Source organism: Coenobita brevimanus, chromosome 80 (assembly GCF_032717465.1).
Source record: "Coenobita brevimanus isolate Jiangsu-jjx chromosome 80, ASM3271746v2, whole genome shotgun sequence".
Classification (NCBI taxonomy): domain Eukaryota; kingdom Metazoa; phylum Arthropoda; class Malacostraca; order Decapoda; family Coenobitidae; genus Coenobita; species Coenobita brevimanus.
The window spans coordinates 17,599,190-17,621,693 of NC_137033.1; the positions used below are offsets into that span (position 1 = coordinate 17,599,190).

Consider the following 22,504-nt stretch of genomic DNA (forward strand, 5'->3'; position numbering starts at 1 on the left):
TGAACCATACACTCAAGATGAGAGAGCCTTGTGCATCTTCATCATGAAGAAAACTTCCAGAAAATACAAAATCCCTCAACACAACACAGTATAGTAGATTGCTATAATGAATTCTTCTGTATTCTGTGCAACTCTCTTTTAACTTACTTGAACTTAAAAAAAGGAACAGCATATTTTGTCACTTACTGTTCTGTCTGATAAGAAGTATATTTTCTATTAAAATAAAAAAATAGTCATAGTTACTGCTCATATGCATAATGCAAAATTTTTACTACTTTTGGGTTGAACATAAATTTACATACAACACTAACTTCATCTTCAGATTCTGCCTGATATTATAAACAATAGCTATTATACCAGTTTTTTGAGGTCCAGATATTGCACTTGAGTTTTATGAAACTCACATTAAGAATTCTCAGTACTGTACTTAATTACCAGTACAGGTATCAAAAAACAAACAGCACAGAACATTTTCAAATCAAAGCTCTCACAGCACAAAATTCATTTTGAGTTGCTAGAGTTACAGTAATCTTATCAAACTTGTGTTAAATTTTGTTCACCTTTCTTCATCTACTCTGATTAACCATAGCCTAAGTTACATATTCACTGCACCTGTTGATCCCAGCATTTGCTAAAACATGCCAATGATGCTGCACATGGTTTTGTCTAAACATAGCAGTGTCTTACATTCCTAACACCATATACTGGAGGGCCCAACACAGTCTTAGGACTAACATGGCTGATACTTCACATACAAATCCTTAAATCACTGTAATGTAAAGCAACACAATAAAAGGATGATGCTCATAATCAAGCCAAGTATAAATCACCTTGCATAGATATTGTCAATCAAACTGCATCAACTTAAAGATATTTATGGAATTTCTTCCTCGTACTATATCTCCTGCATGGATCTCAAGTAGGTGAGTGATAGTGAAATAGGTCTTTTTTTTTTTTTACAGTATTTTTAACCTAATATCACCAGTGACTTATCAGGCATTTGTACTGCAATTTCTGTAAAGCCAGAGATGAAACAAAATGTACAAAAACAATAAAGAAGAAGCACAAAGAAAGCCGTCAAGGTTCGGGTGGTTTGTCATTTCTTTTGACTATACTAGAACGTCTGAAGGAAGCAAGGGTTCTGCGGAATATATTCTTGACACTGCTCACATCCGTGTGCGAGGCATGGCGTGGAGCTTTCTGCAGGGCCACAATCATAGACTGAGGGGGTTCGCTGGATATACTTGGGGAGGGGGAGGGGTTAGAAGAGGAGGGAGTGCGGCCCCCAACAGAGGTACAAGACCCAGTGGCTAGATTAGCTCGAGGACGTGCCCCACCATCCACTATGTTGCTCAGTTCACAGGATACATACTGGGCTGGCCGAGAATTATTAGGTGAACTGGCTGAGCGTGGGAGAACTGGACTTGTTTCCACAATGGTACCTAATGAGCTGTTTCTTGAGGAGCCACGACTACTGCCAGCACTACCCACACTGCCTGACACACTACCCACAAGGCGGGGTGATCGTGGCCCAGGGGATGTTTTTACGACCTGCCCAACCTCCCTCCTTTTGGCCAAAGCCTCCTTCAATAAATGAACAGCCTCATAATGCCGTGCCTGTCCTGCAATCTGCACTGGAGTCAGGCCTTGATCATTCTTAAGGCTGGGGTCAGCACCTGCTTGAACTAATGCCTTCAGAACTCGCAGGTGTCCATACAACGCCGCAGCATGGAGTGCAGATTCACCATTCTGAAATGATGCAAAGTGATTTAATTACTGTTATAATCAAAGGTGAGAAAACTGGTATCAAATGTGCATGTTTTATATATGCAATATCTTATAAGAAGGCTGAACTGTACTGCTGCTAATACTAAGTACATTAAGTCCTCACCAGAGTTCACCTTCCTTTGCTATCAGGTCCACAGTACATGATGGATACATGGCCTACCAAAGTTCCACTGATACCTATCAAACTGATTTGCCTGTTTTCTTCAGTTTCCAATATCACTTGTATGGAAATGTTTTTGATATTCTGGAAAAGATCAAAGACATAAGGATTGTCCCTTTTTGCTTCATCTTCAAACTAACGAGCTATTTGATGGGTCTGAACCTAGAATTGATGTAGCTATGTTTCACTAACTGACAGAAAAGTCTCGCGTAAATTACATTTTGCATCTCCAGCTCCCATTGTATCCCATACCCATAATGCAAGATATCTTTTGCTACAGCTCTGGAAACAAGATGAAGAGATGGTAATTTAGACCAAGTTAGAGTAAAAATGGTATAGTTAAAGATAACTGCAGTATGGGGAGGTTTTAGTTATTGAGATAATGGGTCTGAAGGGAATACAGTTATAGTGGGGATAAACCAGGATATACTGTACAGTATATACAAGTTCCTGCAGATTTGTGTTGGAACTACTGAATCAATAAGATGATGACTGCAGGAATCCTTAATTAAAGATGAAATTATAAAGGCAGAATGGGATGGAAGTTGGGTTTATATAATGGATGCTGTTGGAGGAAAGTTACAGTTTGATGAGCAGGGGGAGGGGTAAGGAGTTTGAATCTGAGGTAAGTAACTATGATGGGGGAAGTTATAAAATAGGTAGGGGTGGGGGCTGGGGTTGAATAAAGGCTGAAAAAAATTAAAGAGTATAAGGCTGGAAAGATGAGGATGGAGGGTGACAAGTGAAACTGAAAGTGTACTCTGTCTGTAAATGAAAGGTCCTGGTTTTGAATCAAGAGTTACCCATGGGATCCTTGAGCAAGGTCTCTTTACCCTTAGTCTGTGTTCACCCCGACATACAAACAGCAACCAGGACTGCAAACTGATGGCTGCATGCCACAGTCTGTGGGGATGCCTGGATGTTGGATGTTTCCTGTGTCAGTCACCTAGAGTTGATGGAAGGCTGGTTCTCGGTGACAGCAGCTAGGATGATAATGAAGGTGCGTAGGTAGGTCAGGAAGTGGGGACTATTATGAGCTTCAGAATGAATGGAAGATACTGGTGGAAGAACAGGTTTTGAACTACAAAATTTGTAAGTAACTGAGATTAGAAATTTAAGGTCACTGTAATATTATAAGAAAACTCAATGTCATACAAATGCATTATAAATTTACCATAATCCTTTCCCTACAATGACATATTTTATACTGCACATTATTCTTGCTGTCACCAGATGATTTTATCAAGTATATGTGACTTGTTTTAATGAGACTACCGAAGTCTTCATTAATGCCTACAATATAAGAGTTTTTCCTGAAGCTAAATACAACTGCCTTTTATTCAATGTGTCCGACTCTGGGCATAGGCTTACTGGTAACTGCCCATTCCCTAAGGCTCAACAGTCCTCCTACATATCACACACATACAGAGAACACATATACAGAGAACACATATTTACCTTGAGGAGTGTCAGACAAGGCTTATATGGTAGCAACTCATGAACCACCTCAACATGACCCTTGTGAGCAGCCTTGAAGAGTGGTGTCGCTCCATCCTGGAATATACAGCATTATCAGTATCACTCCCTTGACACAATAATTAATTCTTGGCAAACATGTGGTGCCCATTAGTAATTAGGGACGTATTCCAAAACATCATAATTTTCTTCCATACATTCAGTGCTGTAAACTGGACAAGTAGCATATCACCTTATAGGTATCTGACTTTAAGTGGTATATTTCTGTAATTTATGGTACCAATGAATTAACAGCAGAAAACAGCATTAAAAAAGTGACATTTAATAAGGACTACCTGTAATAAAAGCACACTGGACAATATATTTCCATTAAATCTTTTCATCAGACGGATGTTGGATACAAAGAGCTTGAAACATTTGGCTAAAATACAACCAGAATATGGATGGTTATTTAAAATCATGGATACAGAACTAAATCTATATATATCTCTGAGGACTTAAAATGTTTTCTAAGAATGCAACACAGAAATACAGTATGGTAAGAATATGTACAGTGAGTGATGAAAATGAAGTTATACATTAGGCTGATATTTGTGTGTGTGTGTGTGTGTGTGTGTGTGTGTGTGTACTGTATATGTATTTTTTGTATGTTGTATCTACAGTATCTACCTATCTATCTGTCTGTGTATCTATGCGTGTGTATGTATGTGTTTGAATATGTACGTGTGTTGCAGCTCACATGTCTAGTCACATCTGGGTTAACCCCGTGGCTCAACAGTAGACGCACAACCCCGTGGTGGCCCATCTGCGAAGCGATCCATAGTGGGCTGGCACCATCCACACGACGCACGTTGGCCTGGAAAATACACAAACACAATAGCAATCCCTCCACACACACACACACACACACACACACACACACTACGATGACGTATTTTAAAGTTTATTCGTGTAATCTGATGACTGTTTTAGCTTTGGAAGGACTTTGTGGTCTAGAGGGGTAAGATAGTCGTGCTTAACACAACCACTTCACTGTACTTAACACACTTTCAGCCTGCTCGTTAGTCTACACACACACACACACACACACACACACACACACACACACACACTTGCTTGCAAGGTTTACAGTTTGTGGATATCCTACGGTTGCTATGCAACGGCAGGGAGGCCGTTTTATGCCTTGTCCTGCAACAAAGGTTGTCCTCGTCGTCACCATCTCTCACCCTCGCCATAATTACTGTATAGGCTATGCTCTTTCGTATTATGCTTTCATTCCCTTTCTCTTTTCCCTCTTCTTCCACCTAGCTCGATGCACTGCCACCTCCCTAGGATCACCACCGTCCATACCTCTCCCAAACACTCGATGATCAAGCCCATCCACCTTCTTCTTGGCCTACCACATCCCCTCCCACCTTTAAACTCGCTCAGATACACCTTTTCCACCACTCAATCTCACCCATTCTCTCCACGTGACGATACTGTCTAAACACACATTCTTTGATTCTGGCATCCATAGACTTTCTTATTTCGCATCTTTCATGACTCCTATTATTCTTTACCCTATCCACTCGGTTTCGGTTGAAGGGTTGGTGGAGGGGGGGAAACTTTCTGCTTTTTCTATCCTTGTCTTAAGTTCACAGAACACATTTGTTATAGCCTTCCCGATAACAAGTAGCCACGAATGGACTAAAAGATATGTTGCTGTTTACTTTCCTTTGTACTCGGCTGTATTCATCAACAGCCCAATTTCCACTGCTCTTACTCCTGATTTCTTACAAACTGGTAATACTTTGATTAAATTTTCAAGCGCGATCGACTTCCCTTTCTCGTTATTCTCAACTCACTGGAAGTAAGAATGTGATCTTGGGAGCGAAAATCCTTTTCCTGCATCCCCGAAGCATGGCTTTTGAATGAATGCAACCGATGCAAAATAACATAATTCCATTAACCCTTCACATATACTTACAAAGTTCTTCATTTGAAAAAAAAAAAAATGTGGTAAAGTGCATGATGGTAAGATATTAAGTACAATGGGTGCACCTTAGCTTGGCGGAGATTTTTGTCCTTTTGTAGATGATTTTCTGTTGCTCAGTGGCAGAACGAGACAATACTACCATTCTGCATCCTTTACCTAGCACTTCTTCGTGACTAACATCATATTCGAGTTATTATTCTCTTGGTATAGCTCAGTAATCTGGTAATTTTACACCTGGTTATAGTGAAAAGGGTGTTATTACCTTTGCCCCAGCGTTGAGTAGTGTTCGCACGACGCTGGTGTGGCCGTTCTGGGAGGCCACGAAGACGGCTGTGGCTTTGTCCTTCATGGCACTATGAGGGTCAGCACCACGCCGCAGCAGCTCCAGCACCACGTCCATGTGGCCACACTGCGCAGCCACGATCAGTGCAGTCCCGCCGTCCTGTCAAGGCACGGATTCACAAACATATTTACGATCGAATCCCTGTCGTAATTCTAACTGGCCAGGTAAAGAAAGCACTGAGTCTTCCTATGCCTCCTTTTCCTCCTATAAAAACATAAATTAGTTACATAAGGAAAATTTTTGCAGGCAGCGAATAAAGCAAGAAAAGGAAACTGTAGAATCTTTGTCTCTAGGTATTCAAGCAAAAACAGAGTTACGACAGGAAATCGATCATAAATATGTCTGTAAATATCTCTGAGCAACAAAACTGTTTTTGTTGTCTAAATGAGCAGACCCGTCGACCACAGGTAAACAACTCCTTCTGTGGAGCTGTCCTACATGTACACTACAATATGTGCACCGTGCAGGGAACAGGAGCCCCCTTGTGGCAGACAGCTCAACACAGGCAGCACAGCGCCATCACGTGTAGGCTCTTCGTCAGCGCTGCAACAATCCAATACCACCCAGTAACAGCTTCACTATGAGTAGGCTACGTCATTTATATTATTATCTTGCTGCCACCAGATAATTACGCTTAACACCCCCTCAGTAAAAAAAAAAAAAAAAAAAAAAAGTTTACGAAGGCTACATCTAATTCCTCCAGTTTGATAAGTGTGTCGTACGGTGAATAAAATCGTATGGAGATGACAAGAACCTAATAAACATCATCTGACTGACGGTTTACACGGCAATCACGTCACCAACACAAACAGCTCACTTGCAGAGCTTTAATACAACATCCTCAAATCCGTGACCATTTTTTTTTTTTTTTTAAATTCCTGGCATTCCTAGACGAGTTTGTTCAGCTTAGGAGGCTAACTAAGAGGAAGAAAGTTACTGAAGGTTATATCTAGCCCCCTCCAGTTCAAAGACGTAGGCTAGGCTAAATAAAATCGTCTGTAGGTAGCAAGAACATAAGATAAAAATAGAGAAATAACGTAAGAGGGTTAAAGAGCTGACATTAATCTTTCCCGCCATCTTGTAACACACTCGGTGACTGCAACATATTTGCAACACATCAATATACTGTAATGCAACACCCCTCTGAGTTACAGGTACAAAACAAAGTATGTCTAAATAATACTGCGTCTTTTGTAACAATCTTAATTACAGAGACTAAATCTACAGTTAAAATGGCACACTGGCACCAAGCATTATTTTGTTACGTTGAAAGCGCAGTGACAGGGGGCAGAGAGACCTAAGAAGAAATGAGGCGAGGTTAGGCGATGGAACCTAATTACATGAACAAAACTGTCTCTATATCACTTATCACAGGTCATTTTGTGTTTCTCATTTTTTCACTGTAATATTCACTGCCATCTGACTGTGAAATGCGTAAAAAAATAAGTGAGGAAATAGTGAATAATAAACAACGTCCAGTAGAAAATAATGTTATAATCTGAAAGAAAGAAACGGGATTGAGTGAAGGGGAGAGGAAGCGCGTTAGGGTGGATGAGACAGCTATGGTTATAGTATGAGACTGTTTGCTTATCTCAAATCGCAAAGTGGAATGCAAACTCCAAATATCATACTGAATTTGGAGCACCAGTGGTTCTTAGGTATGGTTAGCCTGCATCCCACATTACAGAGAGCAGTCAGCAACGAGGGAAGGATAAACACATCACAACCTACTCGCTTCAGAAATTCTCGTCAAAAATAGGAAGATTGTATTCCACTTAGCGGTTTCATGTTTAAACAGAAGCGAAAGTGAGACGGGGACTGACCTTGGAGGCTTGGTTGATCTTGCATCCCTGATCCAGCAGGAGCGTCACGATGTCCAGGAACCCGCCCTGCGCAGCGAAGAACAGCGCACCCGTACCCGTCTGCGCACACCACCAGAAATTAACAATGAAACAGATGAGGAATGCTAAAGAACTAATGACAGGATTTTCTTTTTCTTTTTTTTTTCTCCTCTTTATTTACTTTTTTCTTTTTTACTGAACGCGAAGGAGTAGGTAAACCACTAATTTCTGGGGGTCATTTATGGAACACTTGTTAACTGTTAAATGTGCTCAACTTGTATTCACCTATCCAGGGATGTAATCAGCAACGATACAGAAAGACCAGACATGCTCTATCATTACCACACGCTTGTTATTATCATCCAAAATTAGCAGCACATCCACACCTACACGCTCCCCGGTTTAATAATTCAGCCTTTACATAAACAGTACATTAAAGATTTACAACCCACACATATGACAGAAAAATGAAAGCCAGGTAAATACGTCTGACTTTTTGATAGTATTTTATATTTACATCATCCAGGTAACAAGGATTTATAATAAGCAGGTATGTCAAGGTGATTAGCGACTTACATACCTGGGCACTAATTATGGTAAGTCAGTTGTTTATAGGAGTAATGATTAACTCAGTGACTAATTACATCGACTTGAAAGAAATTAGTTTTGCGCAAATGACAGATGTGAGACAAAACAGAAATACAGTAGTGTGGGTAGAAGATGCGACAGGGTGAGAACGTGGTGTGTGTGTGTGTGTGTGTGTGTGTGTGTGTGTGTGTGTGTGTGTGTGTGTGTGTGTGTGTGTGTGTGTGTGTGTGTGTGTGTGTGTGTGTGTGTGTGTGTGTGTAAGACTAAAACTCACATGTCTGGTTGCGTTAGGCTCGGCTCCCTGCTCCAGCAACTCCTTCACCAGGTTGACGTGACCATTGGCAGCAGCTAGGATCAGTGGCGTTGTACCGTCCTGCAATACATACACACGTACAACACATAAACTTACACACACACACACACACACACACACACACACACATACACACTAGCATATCACTGGTAGAAATACACATACGCTAATAAGAATAAACAAAGACATTCTCGTACTAAGACTAAATTTAAAAGAGACACAAAATCCTGGTCCTGCTAGCCACTCACCCTGTCACAGCAGTCGACGTGGACGCGGCCTGTGTCAAGGACGAGAACAGCCTCCTCCACGTCGCCCTTCACAGCAGCCGCGTGCAGCCGCTGGTCCAGCCTCGTGCACACCTGAAGCAGCAACACCGGAAGTAAATACACAGGTAAAGGGGAAAAGGGGGAGATTGGATTTTTTTTTTTTTTTTGGGGGGGAGGAAGATGATGATGATGCACACACACAGTAAGTAAGTAAGTAAGTATTTATTGACCACACACACACACACACACACACACACACACACACACACACACACACACACACACACACACACCGCTCGCTGGTGCAGTGGTAACGTTCCCGCTTGCCAACTGGTGGACGGGAGTTCGCGCCTCGCTCAGGTTGCGAAAAGTTTCACTGACGAAGTGGGTGGTTACTGTCCCCCTTGAGCAAGGGGACGGGTGTGTGCGTGTGTGAAGGTCACAGCCTTGCCCTTAGATCGGACTATATGAGCTCTCAGCTCCCTTCCGGGATGGTAAAAGCTGACCATCACGACCATTAAGTGACCCTGACCGACCCGGTGAATTACACACAGTATTGTCACCACTACCCCAAGACAGCTGTGCCTCCCGATACAACCCCACCTATGAATATTTTACCAAGCTTATCTTCCCCCTTCCATGACGGACTTAACAAACTGGGTAGCTGGTACATCAAAAGTGTTTCATCAAATACAGATCTGAAATTTTAAGTTCCTGATGGTTCAAAGATAAAATCGCCATTATTTTCGATGTGGTGGGAGTTTTGAATGAAGGTGAAAGAGCCGCAGTGCCTTTGAATTAACCTGACAAGGACCCTTAACCCCTCTCAGGTCACTGTAGGTCAGACTGGAGGGTTGATCTGATCATAGTTCATGCAATTTAAGTAGATGTTCGTCATTTTGCAGCTTATTTCCTGTAGTTCAATGTTAGAATAAGGCAATGCCACGATTCAGTATCCTTTCCATAGCACTTCTTCGTGACTGGCATCATATTCTGGTGTTATTCTCGTTACAACTCATTACCGAAGATGGGACGATGGTTAATTTATGCCTAGCTAAAGTGAACTGGGTATAGTAACCAAGGGGACTCACTCCTACATTATAACGAAGGATCATCAAATTTCATGCCATTACAACTTAATATTCAAATTCTAACTGCTGTATTTAAATTGTATTCAAATTCAAATTGTCGTATTGAAATTCATATTGTGTTAAAATTCAAACTGCCGTATTCAAAACCAACTTGTCGTATTCAAATTCAAAGTGCTGTATTCAAATTCATACTGTTGTATTCAAATTCAGATTGCTGGAGTGACCCAGTTGCATCTTGTGTAACTAAACCGAGGCCAGTGTTCCTCCACAGCCTCGCCACAGCACCAACGCCGCGCTGTGAAAATACTTGGTCACAATCCACGGAGCGCGGCCACCCAACCAACACACTGGTTCCAATTTTGTCGCCCATATTGCAAACACAACCAATCGAGTTGTTTACACGGATCATGGGTCAATACTCCCGCTCACACAACACAATTCAGTTTTTGTATAGTAACTGGATATGTTTTTTGTTTAGTTTTGTATGGTAATTGGATGATTTTATTTTTTTTTTTGTATGGTAATTGGATTTGATTTCAGATATGAAGCTGTTTGCTGATTGGAACTATGTTTAAACTGTCATTTTGTAACAAAGGATGGATGCATAATTATTTGCGATATACACACTTGTACAAAAATGCATGGAGATATTTCATTATTTTAGTCAGTTTCATAACAAGTACGAATTAAGAAGACTCTCTCTCTCTCTCTCTCTCTCTCTCTCTCTCTCTCTCTCTATCTATCTTTCATGCTGAGACTAATGCTTGTAAAAGTCTATATTTGTGTGTATAAGAGTGTGTTAGTCAATAGCAGAACCGACAAAATGTAAAATAAAGCCAACACATGAAAGGACATACTACCAACACTCCTTCCCATGTCTGCCACGGTTTATGTGTGTGTGTGTGTGTGTGTGTGTGTGAATGTGTGTGTGTGTGTGTGTGTGTGTGTGTGTGTGTGTGTGTGTGTGTGTGTGTGTGTAAGGATGTCAAACACAGTATATCCACAACACGTCCACACTTCCGTCCACTCTTCTCTGTTATTGCCAGCTCCACACACACACACACACACACACACACACACACACACACACACACACACACACACACACACACACACCAGATATTGATCATGTCGTTGAGAAGGGCCGTATACTGGGCTGGCAAGCTTTAGCCTAAATTCACAGAGGGGTCACTGCACTTACCTCACCTCACCTCACAGCCCTTCACCTCACCTCCCCTCACCTCACCTCACCTCACACCATCTTACCTCACTGCACCTCACCTCACCTCGTCTTACCTCATCTCATATCACGTCAGCTCACCCCACTTCACCTCATCTCACCTCACTGCACCTCACCTCACCTCGTCTTACCTCATCTCATATCATGTCATCTTACCTCACCTCACCTCACCTCACCTTACTTTATTTCACCTAACCTCACATCAGTACCGTACATGATCATTAGACTATTAACAAAAATTACATTATCCATATCTTCCTCTTCTATCCATTTTTTTTTTCCCCCTAATCATGAGCGTAGGGGCCCAGGGATAGGTTTCTCAGTCCGACATATTTTAAGGAGTGACCAGCCTGATCGCCCCTGGGTCGCATTACATGAGAAAAAATAAACCCCTTGGCTGGGAATCCTTTAGGGCCCCCTCAGATTGGAGTGTCTTAATTCACTAGACCACCAGGCGTCCATCTGGTTATATGGTTACCACCCAGCGTCGAGAATGTATGCATGTGTGTATGTACGTAGTAATGTATATATGTATGTGTGTATATTTGTATTCCCTCTCACTGTGGTCACACGAAGGAGTTGATGGTAAAAGAATTCCAGCTACCATCACTGCATTATCAAACTGTATTAAACGGTAACAGACGGACCCAACCCATCCCCCAGCGAGAAGGCCGCCAGGCTGGACTGACGTAATTCAAGACATCGAGAGGGTGGATAGGGGTGCAAGGGAAGTGGGTGTGGATACGGGTACAAGGGAAGTGGGTGTGGGTACGGGTACAGGGAAGAGAAAGCTGGATAGGGGTACAAGGGAAGAGAGGGGGATAGGGGTACAAGAGAAGACAAGGGTGGATAGGGGTACAAAGTAAGAGGGGGAAGGATAGGGGTACAAGGGAAGAGGGGGGAGGGATAAGGGGACAAGGGAAGAGAGGGGGGATAGAGATACAAGGGCAGAGAGGGGGAGAGTGTCTTGGCACCTACAAGTTCTCTAGGCTGAAGGGACAAAGAGATCAATGGTGTGTGTGTGTGTGTGTGTGTGTGTGTGTGTGTGTGTGTGTGTGTGTGTGTGTGTGTGTGTGTGTGTGTGTGTGTGTGTGTGTGTGTGTGTGTGTGTGTGTGTGTGTGTGTGTGTGTGTGTGTGTGTGTGTGTGTGTGTGTGTGTGTGTGTCCTGCATCACTCACCAACCAGCGCTAATAACCCCAACCCTCCCTCCATCATACCTCCCCCATCCCGCCCCCTCCTCCCACGTCCTTCCTCACAAAGAAGGAGAAAGACAAAAGCAAGAGGAAGAAGAAAGGATGAAGAAAGACGAGGAAAAAATGAAAGAAAGAAAAAGAATGAATGACAGAAAAATATGAAAAACATGTTGAAGGAAAAATATAGAGGAAAAAATGAAACAGGAAACTTATAATAAAAGAAGAGGAAACGAAACGACGAAGAAGAATAAGAAAACAGAAAAAGAGGAAGAAGACGAGGAGCAGGAGGGAAAAAATATAAACACGAGAAAAAAAAACAGGGAATTCAGAATAAGCGAAAAAGAGAGGGGAAAGGACGAGAGAGAATGGACACAGAGGGAGGTAAATGAGAAAGAAAATCCTGAGCGATGATGAGATGTGTAATAAAAAACAGGATGAAGAGGAGGAGGAAGAGGAGTACGAGTAGGAGGAGGAGGAGGAGGAGGAGGAGGAGGAGGAGGAGGAAGAGGAGGAGGAGGAGGAGGAGGAGGAGGAAGCTGAATATATACGAGAGGAGACGAAGGAAAAGACCAAAGGTAGTAAGGGGTGAAACACAGGTAACACCAAGGCAATGACAGGTAGGAAAGGTGTGATAAGTGTGAGGATACCCTGCCAAGACCCCATCCTACTGTGCTGGCAAGACACTGATGGCACAATACGATCCCAAGCTATCAAAGTACAATAAGGGCACCGCCAAGATAGCCCCTTCTCCTTCCAAGACCCCCCCAGCTCCTTGAAGACATACGGGCCTGCCTTATTACACAGCGAAGAAGGGGAGGTGGGGGAAGCGCCTCCTTAATTAAATATTCGGGGACATGTATCAATCCTGAGAGAGAGAGAGAGAGAGAGAGAGAGAGAGAGAGAGAGAGAGAGAGAGATTGGATTTGGCCTTCAACCCCTTCATTACGAGACCACCTTTCTAACGTAAACAAAACCGTCCGTAAGTGAATCATAGTAGTAGTAGTAGTAGTAGTAGTAGTAGTAGTAGTAGTAGTAGTAGTTGCTCATCTGAACGTTAACTCGGTGAACCGCAGACTGAAGTTGCCCTCCTCCTGCGGCCCACCATCCTCCATTCAGGGGATAGGATAGAGGTGAGGGACGTATGTATAGCCAGGCAGCGCCCCTGTCCACTCATATCGATGCCACCACGTGAAGGCGTCCTCTCCAGCACCATCTTATTGAAGGGTTGAACTGAAATGTGAGAAAATTCGCCTCTGCCAGCCGCTCCATTTCAATCAAGAGTAAAAATTGTTGCGTGGCATAGCTTTAGCGGACGTGAGAGTGGTGTGGAATTAGCGGCGCCTCTCTCTCTCTCTCTCTCTCTCTCTCTCTCTCTTCAATATCCCTCCCTCTCTCCCCCCCCCCATTTCTCTACAAATTATAACTCCTCGCTTCCCGATACTTCTGCCTTCTCTCTCTCTCTCTCTCTCTCTCTCTCTCTCTCTCTCTCTCTCTCTCTCTCTCTCTCTCTCTCATATTTCACCTAGTTCCTCTCACTCATTTTGTCTATCCCAATCCTTTACCATAAGTTCAACAAAAGAACCTCGGGAGCGCCAGGTTGAAGAGGCCGGCCTTCTAAGATCCACTGAGATCACGTCCAGATGAGCTTAGGATCGAACCAGCAACCTTACGGCATCTTTAGTGGCTGAAGAAGGGGGGGGGGATAGTGAGGGGTGAGGTGGTGGGGGAGTGAGGGTGAGGTGGTGGGGGAGGTGGTGAGGAGAGAGTGGGGGACGAGGTGGTGAAAGAATGAGGGACGAGGTGGTGGGGGAGTGGTGGGGATGTGAGAGGGGAGGTAGTGACGGTGGTGGGGGAGGTGGTAAGGTGGGGGAGGTGGGGGAGGTGGCGGGATCAATAACTCACTGTGTAAATAATCAATAACACAGCCCTGTTTGACGGTAGGCCCAGCTGATAACCTCTTCACGTATCATTCACTATATTTTTGCTACATACAGACGATTTCATTCAGCCCGGGAGAACCACTATGAACGGGAGGGGGATTAGAAAGAGCTGCCATCAACCCCTCCCCTTTGTATGAGTAAAAAATCGTCTGAAGGCAGCATGAATGAAATAGAAAATAGTAAATGTGTCTGTCTTCCTGTCTGTCTGTCTATCTATCTATCTATCTATCTATCTGACTGTCCGATGACCTTTTATTAATTTCTAGTCATCCTATATCCAGCTTATAATTTACTGATATACAACGGAGACTAAAGAAATAACTAGTGCAAATATTGTACATTTTTTCGATGACTGGGTAGGAAGTGTGTGTAAATATATATGTATATGTATGTATGAATGTATATATGTGTGTGTGTGTATGTATGTATGTATGTATGTATATGTATGTATGTATGTATGTATATGTATGTATGTATGTATGTATATGTATGTATGTATGTATGTATATGTATGTATGTATGTATGCATTTATGTATGCATGTATGGATGGATGGATGAATAGATGGATTTATGTATGAACGATTATGCATGTGTGCATGTATGTATGTATGCAGACAGATAGATGGATAGACAGACAGACAGACAGACAGACAGAGACAGATAGATAGATAAATGGACGAACAGATAGATAGACAGACAGATATAAAAACAGGATTCATAAAAGGAGACCATTTCTTGGCAAATGGCTTGAGTGACTGATAGATATTGAAGGTCGAGCTGAGAAACCCACATCCCTCTCTCTCTCTCTCTCTCTCTCTCTCTCTCTCTCTTTTCTGTGTGTGTGTGTGTGTGTGTGTGTGTGTGTGTGTGTGTGAGGGGGGGGAACAGGATGGAAAGAGTGGGTAACAGATGAAAGGGGAGAAGAGGAGAGAGGTTGGTAAAGGAAGGGAGGGGAAGAAAAGAGGGAGGGAGAGGAGGAAAAGAGAGGGAGGGAATAAGAAGGGAAGGTAAGACTGAAAGGAAGGAGAGAGAAGAAAACAGGGAGAGAAAAAACAAGGGAGGGGATGAAAAGGGAGAAAGGAAGGGAGGGAGAGAGACGGGTGAAAAAGAAAAATGAGAAAAAAGAGTGAAGTGGAAATTGAAAGAAAGTGAGGGGGGGGGAGCAGGGATGGGGAAGGGAGGAATGCTATGTGCTGGAAAAGGGAGAAAAGAGGAGGGGAGAACGAAAAGAGGGGAAGGGAGATGAGGGGAGGAAAGATGAAAGGAAAGGTAGATATGGGAGAGGAAGGGGGGTGAAAGGAAAGGTGGGGTAAGATGAGGGAAAGGAAAAGTGGAAGAAAGAATGAAAAGGAAATAGGAAATGAGTGAGTGTAGGGAAGGGGGAGAGATGAAGGGATGGGAGGTGAAAGAAGGAGAGGGTAGGAACAGGGAGGGTAGGATAGAGGAAGGAGGAGATGGAGGGAGGGGAGGGATAGGACTAGATAGAGGAGGGGAGGGGAGGGGAGGGGAGAGGACAGGAGGGACAGGTGTGAGGGGTGACATCTCCCTATTACACACCTGTCACCTCACCTAGTTTACATATAAATACGTAACACACACACACACACACACACACACACACACACACACACACACACACACACACACACGATAATGGACATCGCATTAATTTGGCATCAGGTTAAGACGGACTGAAAGGTGAGGATGAGGTAAGAAAGTGGCGAGGATGAGGTGAATATCAGGTTAGGATGAGACGTGAGTATGAAAAGTGAGGATAAGAGTGAGGATAAGAGGTGAGGAAAAGAGTGAGGATAAGAGTGAGGATAAGAGGTGAGGAAATGAGTGAGGATAAGAGGTGAATATGTGAAGTGAGGATAGGAGTCAAGGGTGAGAGGTAAGGATGGAAAGTGAAAATGAGATGCCTGAGAAGTGAGGATAAAAAGTGAGGATAGGAGGTGAAGGTGAGAGGTGAGAATGAGGGGATGAGAAATATGAAGTAAGGATGATGTGAGGATAAAAATGAGGATAAGAAATGAGGGTGAAATGAGGATGGGATGTGAGGATGAGAGGTGAAGATGAGAAGTGGATGAGGTGAGGATGAGAAATGAGGATGAAGTGAGGATAAAGTGAGACCAGGATGTGAGGATAGGGGGTGAGGATGAAGTGAGGATAGGACGTGGGGATGAAGTAAGGATAGAAGGTAAGGATGAAGTGAGAATAGGAAGTGAGGAAGTGAGGATAGGAGGTGAGGATGAAGTGAGGATAGGAGGTGAGGATGAAGTGAGGATAGGAAGTGAGGATGAAGTAAGGACAGGGAGTGAGGATGATGTGAGGATAGGAGGTGAGGATGAAGTGAGAATAGGACGTGAGAATTAGGTGTGGATGAAGTGAGCCTAAGAAAGAAAGAATGAAGTGAGGATAGGAAGTGAGGATGAAGCGAGGATGATATATGAAACTTGCTGGGAAGGGGAACGTGTCTGGAATGAAATTGGAGAGAGACGTGAGGAACGGCGGGGGGGGGGGTCCAGGAAAATGAGGAGTGAGGAGCGGAGGTGGCACGCGTGAGAGAGAGAGAGAGAGGTGAGGGCCGGATATGAGGAAGGGATGGAAAATACAGTGAAGTGTGAGGATGAGCTATGAGATATGAGGATGGGTAATGAGGGGTGAGGAAAATGATGAGGGATGATAATGATGAGGATTGGATAGGGAAGGATGTTATGAAAAGTGAGGAGGGACGGTGAGGATACGTTATGAGAAGTGAAGGAAATACGTGAATTGTGAGGATTTTATGAGGAGTGAGGAAGACGGAATGAGAAAAGAGGTTAGGAATAAGGATGAAAATGAGAAGGACTGCAATGAGAGGGACACAAATGAGATGAATGAGGAACAGAAGGATAACGATAAAGTATGTTGAGGAGGTGAGGGAAGGAGGAAAGGTGAGGATAAGGAGGATGAGGATGAGGAAGTGAGGGAAGGAGGAGGAGGAAAGGTGAGAATAAGTGGTGATGGGGGAGACTAAAAAGGTTATCAGTAAATGTATTATGGTGATACGACGGAGACAGAGAGAGAGAGAGAGAGAGAGAGAGAGAGAGAGAGATGAAAGGTAAAGACAAAAATGACAGGTGAGATTAACAGGTGAGGTAATTACAGATAAGAGTGATGATAAAGGTGATAATAGGGTGAATGGTGAGAGTGGAGTGAGGTAAGGGTGAGCCTTGAGAGGGGTATGTGAAGGAAGGGTGAAGAAGGTAAGGGAGAGGGATAGGGTGAACAATTTGAGAGATAGGGTGAAGGTAAAAGAACAGATGAGATGAAAATAGGGTGAGAGTGTCAGTTAGGGAGGGACGAGGTGAGTGGGTAAGGGTGAAATATGAAGGTTAGGGTGAGGGCGAGGGTGAGGGAACAAAAATAGGGTGAGTTTGAAAGGACGAGTTACGGAGTGGCGAGGAAAGAAAGTAAGGAAGCCAAGTGAGTGGTAGGGAGTGGGTAAAGAGAGAGTGAGGGTGAGGGGAGACGTGAGGGTGATAAGCAAGGGTTACACAGGGAATGAGGGGCAGGGTGAGAAAAACGGGAGAAATGAGTGCGAGTGAGGGTGAAAATGATATAAGGCTGAGGTAAAGGAAGGCGTAACTGAGTAGGTCACTGGTAGGGATAGTATCAAGAAAGGGAGGTCAGGGTGGAAATGAGATGGAGAGAGGGTGAGAGGCGGGGAAGGGTGAGGAGGAAAGTGAAGAAGGGATGGGGTGAGGATGACAGGGTGAAGGTCATGATGAAGGGTGAATGCGCAAATGAAAGAGTGAAGCAGAGGCAGAGTGAAAATGAGTGATGGGTACGGGTGAAAAGAGGGGAGAGAGAGAGAGAGAGAGAGAGAGAGAGTCTGGTCACACCCTAAGCAGTGTGGCAAATATTACGTCACCAGGGAACCCCGCTATTGACTGCTTCACCCGCGCAACCCCCGTGTGTGTGTGTGTGTGTGTGTGTGTGTGTGTGTGTGTGTGTGTGTGTGTGTGTGTGTGTGTGTGTGTTTTCTCTTACTATTTTAAGTGATTCTTACGTTGTTGTGGGCGCCTACCTGTGTGTGTGTGTGTGTGTGTGTGTGTGTGTGTGTGTGTGTGTGTGTTTTCTCTTACTATTTTAAGTGATTCTTACGTTGTTGTGGGCGCCTCCCTACCTGTGTGTGTGTGTGTGTGTGTGTGTGTGTGTGTGTGTGTGTGTGTGTGTGTGTGTGTGTGTGTGTGTGTGTGTGTGTGTGTGTGTGTTTTCTCTTACTATTTAAAGTGATTCTTACTTTGTTGTGGGCGCCTCCCTACCTGTGTGTGTGTGTGTGTGTGTTTAAGTTATTGCGTGCGTGTAAGATCGCGTGTACTATCAATTGTATTTTATTTCGTTGTCTGGGTGCTTGCGTGTTTGTGTCGGTGTTTCTCTGTCTGGTTGGCCATGTCCCTGCATCTCTCTCTCTCTCTCTCTCTCTCTCTCTCTCTTATGAATGAGACCAGCACCAAGACCGAGTGCTGACGTCTGTGCCTGGCTATGTTGATCTATAAACTCCATATGACTGGTTGACAGAGGGGATGGGTAGGGGGACGGGGCTAGGCTGGAAGAGGAGGAGAGTGGGAGGCAAGAGAGCAAGAAAAGAGGACAACGAAGGAGGGAAAGAAGAGAGGATAACAAGGAAAATAACTTGGAAATGAATACATGAAAAGGAGGAACGGAAGACTCTGGATAAGGAAAGAGCCAAGAGGAAAAGACACGACAGAGAAAACAAAGGATAAGAAAAGAGGGAAAAGAACAGTGGGAAGGAAAATAAGAAGAGACAAAAATCCAGGGAAAGAGGCGAGGGTAAGAGAAGATGGAAAGAAACAGAGAGGAAAAGAAAGTAGGAAAAGAGGGACAGAAAAAAGAGGGAAAGAAAAAGAGGATGACTGCATGGGTCTGGTTAACAGCTTGTCTTAACTTCTCCACAATGATGGCTTTTGCAGGTCAGGTGAGGGGGTAGGACAGGTGAAGCCTCAAGGACAGCTAGATTAACTTCACTGCCACTCCTTTAACCGGTACGCAGGTAAGTAGGTAGGTAAGCAGGTAGGTAGGTAGGTAGATAGGTAGGTAGGTAGGTCGGTCGGTCGGCTGGTAGGTAGGTAGGCTGACTGGCTGGTAAGAAGAGAGAAAGGGGGAGAGGAACAGAGGGAGGTTGGGACAGGAAAGATGAGATGGTGGGAGGGGGGAAAGGACGAAGGAGTGGCAAATGGATGACGACATGAAGGAAAGAAATACTGTGCAGGAATAAAATTATGTAAAGACAAAATTGCGTATTGAGGCAGTGTATAAGAAAAACAAGTGTGATACTGGAAGAGACTGACTGAATGGATGAATGAATGAAAAAGAGAATGAATGAATGAACGATAGGATGAAGGACAGCGTGTTAGGGGATATAAGAAGACTGAAAAAAAAAAAAAAGCAAAAAAAAAAGTGTGACTGAGCTGACGAGTGTGAGCAAAAATGAAATACATGAGAAATAAAGTGTGACAGAGAGAAATAGAGTAGTGTGTGAGAGAGAGATGCTTTGTTTGGTGGTGGTGTGATTACTCTGGCGGATTAATTAGGCCCAACTCCCCGCCCCCCTGAATACACAGAGTTTCAGCAACGCAGATACTTCTTCCACATGCAGGCGTGTGTGTGTGTGTGTGTGTGTGTGTGTGTGTGTGTGTGTGAGAGAGAGAGAGAGAGAGAGAGAGAGAGAGAGAGGTGGGGGGGGCATGCAGAACAGGATATCCACTCACTAACTTTATTGTATTCATTTTCTTCAATTTCTATATACAAAAGCTACCCCTTTCATGGTAGGAACAACTCTCTCTATTCTAGCTTACGTCACACGATATCATTCAACTGAGAGTGAGTCACAAGAACCTGAGAGCGTTAATGTAAGAGTCAATCATTATTCTCACTGCATCAGGTAAACAAATAATCAGCCTTGGAAGAACAACACTCGCTTAACTCTCCTCCACACTTCTTATATTATTTCTTCTAGCTGCCCTCTTTAACTTACAAAAATAATATGCAAAGATTTAGAACTGCAATATTTCTGATTTCGTTGGGGTGCTGCTTTTTTTTCAAGATTAGGAAATTTTGGAGGTATGATGGTGTTGGCGAGATCCATTATTTAGACTTCCACTGCACACACAATGAAGTAAAATGCAATATTCACCTATCTTCACTGGCCATACCCACACCCACGTCACTCTGCCCAGTAACTCTCTTTTGTTTATTCATGCCTTCCGTCCACTGTCTGACCTTCAAGTGATACCTGCCCGTTCACCCACATACCACCTTTCCCCCACACAGCCTACCACTTCTCCACACCCACCCACAAACCACTTCACACTCATTCACCCACATACCACTTCTCCAACACACTCACCTACCCAACCACATACCACCTTTCCCCCACACAGCCTACCATTTCTCCACACCCACCCACACACCTCTTCACACTCATCCACCCACGTACCACTTCTCCTCCACACCCACCTACCCACCCACATACCATCTTTCTTCCACACCCACCCACACACACACATATCTCCTCTCCTGCACACGCACACATCCACATACCACTTCTCCTCCACACCCACCTCCCCCACTTCTCTCCCACATCCACCTCCCGCTGAGCCTCACCCACCCCACCCACATATTGCACCCGCTATCTCTCACCCACCACCTCACCCACCAAGCCTCTGACCAAACGTGTGTGTGTGTGTGTGTGTGTGTGTGTGTGTGTGTGTGTGTGTGTGTGTGTGTGTGTGTGTGTGTGTGTGTGTGTGTGTGAAAAGTGCATAAGTGGTTCCTTGAATATCACCACCTCTTCAGTGTGGATGTATGACTATATAGGTGAGAAGAGTGGAACAGTGTGGATGCGTAGTGGAGATACAGTGGAGTGAGGGAGTGACAAGGATGTGGATGAGTGTGAGGTGGCAACGGAAAAGGAATGAAGGTAAAAAAATACATAGGATGAGTCGTGTTTGGAGAGGAAGTGTAAATAGAGGTGTGTGTGTGTGTGTGTGTGTGTGTGTGTGTGTGTGTGTGTGTGTGTGTGTGTGTGTGTGTGTGAGAGAGAGAGAGAGAGAGAGAGAGAGAGTAGGGGTAAGTAAGGGTGTAAGGTGCGTGGGTGTAGGGGTGTGGGTTGCGGCTGAGGGGGTGAGTGAATGAGTGGGTGTGAGAGATGCGGTAGATGTGAGTGTGTGTGTGTATAGTGTGTGGGTGTAGGTGTGGGTGTGGGTGTGGTGTGGGTGTGAGTGTGGTTGTAAGGTGCATGGGTGTGGGTGTATGTGTAAGTGTGGTTGTAAGGAGCGTGGTTATAGAGGCTTCAGTCAAGAATTCGTTCACTCCCTGTTTCTTGCAATATTCAGCCTGTGCTGTTCAGTGATATCCTACTTATAACATTTTTAAAATAATAACACTGGAACTACCATAATTAAAGCCTACATAAACACTATCCTGAGTGTGGGTGTGAATGTGGGTGCAGTGGTGTGTGGGTGTGGGGTGTGCGGCTGTAGTAGCAGGCGTGCATGTGGGAGTGGAATGTGTGGGTGTTGGTGTATGTATGCAGTGATGGGTATGGATGTTGTGGCTGGTGGGTGTGGGAGTGGGTGTGGGTGTGGGTGTAGGGTGCAGTGGTTAGAGGAGAGAGGTGCAGTTTTTACGTACGAGAGTGTAAATGTCAAAGAGAGTGTCAGAGGAGTCACGAATATGTCACAATATCCAAGTCCACCTGTAAGGCCTGGGCAAATCTGAGGGCCGGATTCAACCTCACAACCACGTGTGCTGAGGGAAGATTGGGACTCAGAAGAAACTGAGTATCCTTTTTTTTCTGCTCCTCGTTATGACCTAAATCTAAGTCATCTTATCCATCTATCTATCTATCTGTCTGTCTATATCTATCTATCCCTGTCAAGTTGCTATATTCTTTCTTGGTCTCAAGAAATTGATAAGTCGACAGTAACTTGACTCAGATTTTCGTCTTTTTGCAGTTTACATCACATTGTTCAACTGGAGATGTCACTACGGTTCAATATCCTTTCCATAGCACTTCCTCGTGACTAGCACCAGAATCTAGCGTTCCTCTCTTGTCACGGCTGAGTATTCAAGATATAAAGACGGCATATTTAGGCCAAGTAAAAAGGAACAGAGTGTAGGAAGTGTCAGGCCTGCCCCAACAAGAATCAATATGTGAGGTGCTGTCTGCTTTCCTTGGTACAGCAGGTAACATGATACGTCCACTCTACCCCCCC

General features: G+C 44.1%; 1 protein-coding gene across 1 annotated transcript in view; it reads right to left on the reverse strand.

Annotated features, from left to right (window-relative positions):
- Positions 1–230: 230 nt before the first annotated feature.
- The window catches only part of LOC145409380 (uncharacterized), a 92,457-nt gene continuing 70,183 nt past the window's right edge, over positions 231–22,504 (reverse strand). Inside the window, exons 2-8 of the mRNA XM_080279856.1 lie at positions 8,736–8,846; positions 8,449–8,547; positions 7,569–7,667; positions 5,665–5,844; positions 4,164–4,280; positions 3,407–3,502; positions 231–1,749 (exon numbers count right to left, since the gene is read on the reverse strand). Of these exons, the coding sequence (XP_080135982.1) occupies positions 1,078–1,749; positions 3,407–3,502; positions 4,164–4,280; positions 5,665–5,844; positions 7,569–7,667; positions 8,449–8,547; positions 8,736–8,846 (1,374 nt within the window). The 3' untranslated portion in view covers positions 231–1,077. The remainder of the gene's footprint in view (positions 1,750–3,406; positions 3,503–4,163; positions 4,281–5,664; positions 5,845–7,568; positions 7,668–8,448; positions 8,548–8,735; positions 8,847–22,504) is intronic.